The sequence below is a fragment of the Sturnira hondurensis genome, unplaced genomic scaffold (assembly GCF_014824575.4).
Source record: "Sturnira hondurensis isolate 20B ecotype Veracruz unplaced genomic scaffold, ASM1482457v3 Scaffold0022908, whole genome shotgun sequence".
NCBI lineage: Eukaryota > Metazoa > Chordata > Mammalia > Chiroptera > Phyllostomidae > Sturnira > Sturnira hondurensis.
Genome location: NW_028095539.1, coordinates 7,075,365 through 7,082,140, shown reverse-complemented (window position 1 = coordinate 7,082,140; position 6,776 = coordinate 7,075,365). Strand labels below are relative to the sequence as shown.

The 6,776-nt window shown below is 64.0% G+C and overlaps 1 protein-coding gene across 10 annotated transcripts in view; it reads right to left on the bottom strand.

The window, feature by feature from the left end:
- Positions 1-2,218: 2,218 nt before the first annotated feature.
- The window catches only part of NTNG2 (netrin G2), a 51,661-nt gene continuing 47,103 nt past the window's right edge, over positions 2,219-6,776 (bottom strand). For all 10 annotated transcript variants that reach the window (XM_037036515.1, XM_037036516.1, XM_037036514.1 and 7 more), the window contains 3 exons: positions 5,313-5,480; positions 3,764-3,898; positions 2,219-3,144 (listed from right to left, as the gene is read on the bottom strand). In XM_037036515.1, the coding sequence (XP_036892410.1) occupies positions 2,909-3,144; positions 3,764-3,898; positions 5,313-5,480 (539 nt within the window). In that variant the 3' untranslated portion in view covers positions 2,219-2,908. The remainder of the gene's footprint in view (positions 3,145-3,763; positions 3,899-5,312; positions 5,481-6,776) is intronic.

Genomic DNA, 6,776 nt, shown 5'->3' with positions numbered 1-6,776 from the left:
TCTGCTAACCTTCTCTGCTCTCAGCTGCCTGCTAGATGTCCGGGTTTGCCCAGTGGCCGGCTGCTGGCAGCCCGCCCTCCAGCCTGCGGCTGGGATCAGGGCTGGGCCCGGTCCGCAGGGGCTGGGGTGCCACTCTGGTTGGGGTGCCACTCTGGGGTGCCACTCCCTGTGTGCAGGCAGGCCGGTGCAGCTCCGGTCCTAGTCTGCCTGGGAGGGGTCGAGGAGGACATCTCAGCCACTGAGGACCCTCTCTTCCCACACCCTTCCGGAAGCTCCCGGGGACACACCCAGAGTGACACAAGGCGGGGCAGGGGTGGGGTGGTAGAAGCTGTTGGTGTCAGCCCAGAGCTCCTCTCTGGGACCCCCACCCTGCTCCCCTACCCCCCTCCACACTGGCCGGTGAACAGCCGCCCTCCCAGCAGCAGGCTGAGGCAGGAGGCTGCCCCCACCTCAAAGTGTGACTGGTACGCCAGAGCCTGCTGCAGGGGTAGCCCCCCATTCCATCCTAATGCCCTCCCTCCCTCCCTAAGGAGTCCACACGCCCAGGCCCTAGATTGTGCTTCTAGCCCAGGAGCTGAATGGGAGGGTGGAGGTGGATGGTGAACGACTGGACCCTTATGGTTTAGTGCCCTGGTGACCAGGACGAAGGCGACTTGTTTACAGATAGCAGCCTGCATTGGCAGTCCCCCTGGGTGGGTTTGGGTCTGCTGTCCCTTGTCCTCACTCGCAGATGGGGGTGCAGGCAGGTCAGCAGGTCCTGTTCTGGAAGGAGGAGGCCCAAGGCGGCGAGGTCCTGACTCCACGGCCTAACGCTGCTGGAATTGGGTCTTCGTGGCCAACGGTGTGTGCCGTGGGGGTCACCAGCCGGGGAGGAAGGGTTTGGGTTTCTGTGGACTCAAGGCTGGGGGGCGGAGCCTATGACTGAGGAATTTCTAAGTCTGCAGGTAACAGAAAAGCCAAATTCCAGTTGTTAATTGAATCAAAGTTTATTTTTTGTCACGTTAAGAAGTGCGGAGGTCGGCAACCAGGGCAGGTCCCCGGCCCTGCCAGGGCCTCAGGACGGCAGCTTCCACCTTCTACCTCCATCGGGTCTCACGCCCGGTGTGACCAGGTGGGCCCTCCCCACAGCCTGCTGACCAAGCGGCAGCAGGAGGGGAGACAGCAAAGCCAGGGCCAGAACAGGGCCCTGAGGCCGGGTGTGGAGGGGGGGAGGGGAGGTGTCCGAGGAACTCTCTGGAAGCCCAGCCCCTCACCCCTGCTTCCATCTTACTGGCCAGAACTGTTCCGCAGCCACTCCCAGGCACGGGGAGCCCTGGACGAGTGTCACGTCCCCAGGCTCCGTCGGTGAGCAAGGTGGTGCACCGCCAGGACACACAGAAGGCACTTGTTTGGCGGGGCTAGGAGTGGGTTCGGCCCTGAAGTGCAGCCAGGCCTGCTCAGTAGCGGTTGTAGTGCCTGCTGCGACCTCCTTCCCAAGGCCAGATTTGCTCCGCTGGCGCTTAGCCTTGTCTGGGGGGCTTGAGGGAGTGCGGCAGGCCTGACCCACCCAGGGCAGGGGCTGGAGGGGCCAGGAGGACCCAGGCGGCCCTGGGTCACTGCCTGGCCGCTAGGAAGTTGGTGGGGAAGGGAATCTGGGTGCAACCCCCAAAGCTGGAAACACCCAGGACACCCTCCCTGGCACAGGGCCTCTGCGGATGAGCCCCATCCTTCAGCACTTAGCTCTCCAGCTGCCCCTGGGCCCCCGTGGCCCTCCCTGTTGACCCAGCTTGGGACTCAGGGGGCTCCGGCCGCAGACGCTGGGCCTGAGGCGCGGGGGCGGCAGTTCTGAAGCCGCACAACCGTCCTGATTTCTAAACCTGAGCCTGGAAGTGACGGTGCACCCGAAGGCTGGGCCGGCCACTCCCTCGGCTTCTCAGCAGCCATGCCGACCCCCGCCCCGCGCTTGCAGCCTTGAGGACAGCTGAGGAAAAGTGCGGCAAACCGGGTTCGGTTTGGTTTTGGTGAAAGGAGAGGGGCAACTTTGGGGAATAAGCGGGTCCCTGGCAGGGCCACACGTCTGGCTCAGGAGTGCGTGCTCTGCGGGCCCCGCCCGTGGTGGGCGGGGCTGTCTGTTCTTCCCCGAAAGGCCCAGAGAATGTGGCCTCCACGTGACATGGGTTCTTTAAGGCTGTTTTCGGGGCTCCTCTTCAAACCCCCAGTGAACACACAGAAAGCAGGCCCCGGAGGCAGCAGCGAGCAAACCTTTACTGTCCAGATACACACCACCAACCACGCCGCGGGGGCCAGCGTCCCGCTCCTGCCCCTCCCTGCAGGGGGCGGTGAACTCGAACAAAAATAGTTCTCTACAAAACGAGGTTTCCAGCCCCGCCCCCAAACTCTCCTTCCTTCTCCCTCCCCCAGACAAGGAGCCCCTGGGCCCAGGCATCTTTCCGGCCTGGCGTCTGGTGGGTTGCAGAGGAAAACGGAGAAAGAATATCAGGAGAGTGAAGTCAGCGGCTGAAGTTACAGCAGCTGGACTTCCGGTCCGCCGGCTGAGGGTCGGCCAGGGACAGGCGCAGGGGGTGTCCGCGACAGTCGTGTGTGCGGACCTGGGGTGTCGGGTGAGCAGCGTTTCTCTTCGCCCTGCCTCACCGCCAGCAAAAAATAAAAGGAAGGGGGCTGCGGGACATAGAAAACCGAAGACCAACATAGCAGGCCGCTGGGGCCAGGACCCCTCGGCGCCGCCTGCTGCAGCGCCAGGGCGGGGGCAGGTGCCACGGCGGGGGCGGGCGGGGCGCGGAGGACTCCGCGGAGTAGCACCTGGGAGCAGCTCCGGCCGCACCCTTCTCGTTGCCCGGCCCCGGGGCGCAGGGCCTAGGGCGCGCAGCGCGCAGACCAGCCCTCGCCGGCCGCGGGTCGTCGGGTGGGCTCAGCAGCCGAGGCGGGCGGCTAGACCCAGCAGCAGGAGGCAGCCGAGCAGGGTGGTGGGGTGCGGCGCAGTCCCGGACGCGCGGCCGCAGTCCAGGCCCCCGTCGTCGTCTGCGGGGTCGCAGCGGGGCTGCTCGCAGTGCACCCCGGCATAGCCGCGCGGACAGGCGCAGCGCTGGTTCTGCACGCAGGTGCCGCCGTTCTGACAGAGCAACTGGTCGTCGTCGCACACGTTGGCTGCGGGGCGAAGGCGCAATTAACTCGAGTCGAGGCCCAGTGCAACTCCACCTCCCCGCCACCTTGGAGCTGCTGAGACTAGGGGTGTGCGAGCCCCTGGGGGCACGGCTTGGACCAGGGGGGTGTTGGAGCCTCGGGGCGCACTTGGCGTGAAACGTCCCTGCGTGGATGGTGACTACCGTCAAGGAGACCTCGCCTCCGCAGTTCCCGCTCCTGGCACTGGCCTTGGTGCTGTTCTGTGGGGCTGGAGCGCTCTCCCACCTCTTACCTTGGCTACTGCCGCGTCTCCGCCAGGCCCTTTCCTCGGACGGCCTCTCCGCCTTCCTCTCCCAGCCAACTCCAACCAACCCCCAGCTGCACTCGGCCTCCAACTCCCTTCCCAGGCAACTCGAGCTCAGCCTCTCGTGGTTCCCACTTGACCCCACCCTACCCGCAGTTGCACAGGCCCTCTCCCCACCTGCACTGCCCACCACCCCTGACACTGCCTCTGGCAACATCAGGCCACCCCTCTAAGCCCTGCCAACGCGCCAGGCCCCTGCCCCAGCAGCATTGACTGGCGCCCCGCCCACCGCCGCCCGCACAGCACGAGGCCCCCGCCCACCGGCGGGCGCGCACTCACGGTAACAGCCCTGGCGCCAGTAGTGTGTGGGGAGGCAGTCGTCGCACTTGGGTCCCGCTGCACCCTCACGGCATTCGCAGAAGCCCGTCTCGTTGCACCGATCGTGCATGGAGCCGATCTGGTTGCAGTTGCACTCTGGACAGACAGGGGCACCATGTGCGCTCAGGGCGATTTGTAGGCATGGACCCCACCCAACCAGCTCCGCGAGCCTTGTCCGCATGAGCTCGCTAGAAGGCGGGGGTCCGTACTGGAGGATAAGACCGACTTCATTCCCTGGCACCCCTCCCCCTCTGGCGCATGGTCTGGGACAGACTCTTCCCCTCTCTGGGCCTCAGTCTCCCAATCTGTGACCACAGCGGACATTTCCAAACATCTCTGAAGGTGCACAGAGCCTCATCAGAGGCCGGAGGCCTCTGTGTGGGGCACGTGGTAGGTGTGTGTGTTGGGGGTAGGGGATGTAGGTCCTTCCAGGGCTGTGCAGGAGCAGCCCCAGAGGCCCCCAGCCTCTCCAGATGGTCTCCTGGGGCCCATGCACAGTGCAGGACAAATGTCCCCTCTCCAGGGATCCGCAAAGCCCAGTGCTGGGCCTGGGGATTAAGGCAGAGGAAGGCTGTGAGGGAGGGGCACCTCTCATCGGATCTGGAGGCCCAGCCCCGTTTCTGCGCGGGTCTGCGCTGGCCGTGTGACATCGGCAGCTCACTTTGGAGTTGATGGAATCACCTGAAGGCCACTGCTAAGATTCAGACCAGCAGCTGCAGCTGGCCTGGGGGCAGGCTGGGGGAGCCCCATGGGGCTGGGCACCAGGGCTGAGCTTTGGCCTCTACTGGGGACGGGGTAGGGCTGGCGGTCATGGTGGGTGTTGGTTGGGGGCCGTGGCTTTGGCCTGTTGGGATGGCTTGTCTCCGCCCAGGATCCCAAAGCCAGTTCTGGAGCAGATTGTGAAAAAAGCCCACTGGGGCTATGCTTATAAAGCATTAGAAGAATTTCATTTGAGAATTTCCTGACTTTTATCGACGAAAAAGGGTTGAAAACCTTTGATCTGATCCATCTCCTGATTTTACAAGCAAAGAAACCAGGGATGCCGGGAAGGGAAAGGGAAGGGAAAGGGAAGGGAAAGGGAAGGGGAAGGGAAGGGGAAGGGGAAGGGAAGGGAAAGGGAAGGGGAAGGGAAAGGGAAGGGAAGGGAAAGGGAAGGGAAGGGAAGGGAATTGCCCAAATGCACAGAGCAAACTAATCCTGCCAGCAGAGGGCGCTCAAAGCCCTGCTCACTGACCCGGAGCTGGAGCTGGTGCAGAGGGGAATTGAATCCGGAGGGGGCTGGTGAGTTCCTGCCTAGGGGGGCAGGAGAGTCAAACGTCCAGGGACCGAGTGGGCTGGGATGAGGATGGCTTCCCTGGGACTAGAGCTGGGCTTTGACCCCAGCCAGTGGCCCGGAGGAACCAAATTGGGACCTGATCGACAGCGCAGATTCAGGGGCTTCCGGGAGCGGGAATTTCCGCAGCCCCGCCTGGGGGCTCTCAGACCCCGCCTGGCGTCCCGGCCGGCTCACCGATGCACACGTTCTCGTCGTCCAGCTCGGCGGAGCCGTTGCGGTAGAAGCCCAGGCGGCAGTGCTGGCAATGCTGGCCCCGCGTATTGTGTTTGCAGCTGACGCAGGTCACCACGTTGAGGAAGTCGATGTAGCTGCAGCGGTTGGAGTGGCCGTAGCACTCGCAGTCTGGGTCGGTGGCGCGGGGGACATCGGCGTCAGGGGCGCAGGGAGACTGTGCCCTCCTGCTGCCCCTCCCCCGTGCATGCGGGGAAAGTGAGGGACAGGGAAAGGAAGGGCCAGCCTTGGGGCCTGCAGGGTGTCGGGCTGGTGGGTTGGGGTAGAGTTGGGCCTGCCAGGGCGAGGTGCTCTTAGCAGAGACTTCGGGAGATGTCAGGGGGATTAGGGATGATCTATGCAGGGGGTGGGGGAAATGGCCGCCGGACTGTGCGTCCAGGGAGGGTGTTTGCCACCATGCCCCCTGAGGCTCATGGAAGGGTAGGTGCATGCATGAATGCTGGGCAGGATGGATGGAAATTGCCAGAAGCTTCCTCCCGTGCTGCTTTGGAAGATGTTTGAAAGGAAAAACACTACCTGCAGGACCCTCTTATTAGCCTGAGCTGTTCTGCAAATTTGATTGAAACCAGAGGGCCTGCCCACTTCGCCTCCCCCCAGCCTTGGAGTCCAGTCTGGGACTCCAACGGCAGGCCCTCGTCTCTGCTGGAGGACCCCCTCGTTGCACCAGGCCGCTCTCTCCCCAGTCCTACGTCCACTCCAGGCACAGGGCAAGCCCCGTGACCGCCTGGGGCAAGACCCCACGAATTGGAGGTGGATTCCACCCCTTCATAAAGGGGTGGGATTTGGTGAGGAGGGTCACCTTCCCTGACGCAAAAATGGGGGACATTCCTTCGTGTCCTTCCAATGGGGCTCAACACCCCCTTGCATAAGAAAGCCAGTGCGGCTGCCCCTGAACAAGGCGGGGTACAGGCCGCCCTCGCTGAAGCACCGGCTAGGCGTCTCCAGGGGACCCAGCCTCCCTTCTGGGACAGGAGAGCAGGGGGGACCGGGTGTCAGGGGCTGAGGCCTGGGAGACCGCACAGAAATGAGCCTCCAAGATGGGCCCAGGAGGAGATGGGCCTCCTGCACCTGCCCCTTCACCTTGCCCCTCCAGGGGCGAGGAGGCAGGGCATCCTCCAAGGGTCCCAAGGAGCAGTGTGGTGACCCCTGTGTCCCAGATCTTGCTTCAGTCAAGATGAGCCCCAGGCCACATCCCGCAGGGGAGCCAGGACAGGCTCTTTTGGGCAGCTGCTGAAAAGAGCCTCTGACTCATGCCTGTTCCCAGCTCTCTTGGGGGGTGGGGGAGGACTGGAGAGAAGACAGGCTCAGCTTCACCTTGACCCAGCTCCCCGGGAGGGTTTCTGAGCCTGGTGTCGGCCCTCCACCCTGCCTCAGTTCCTTCCAGTGGAGATGGGGGTGTTACTGGAG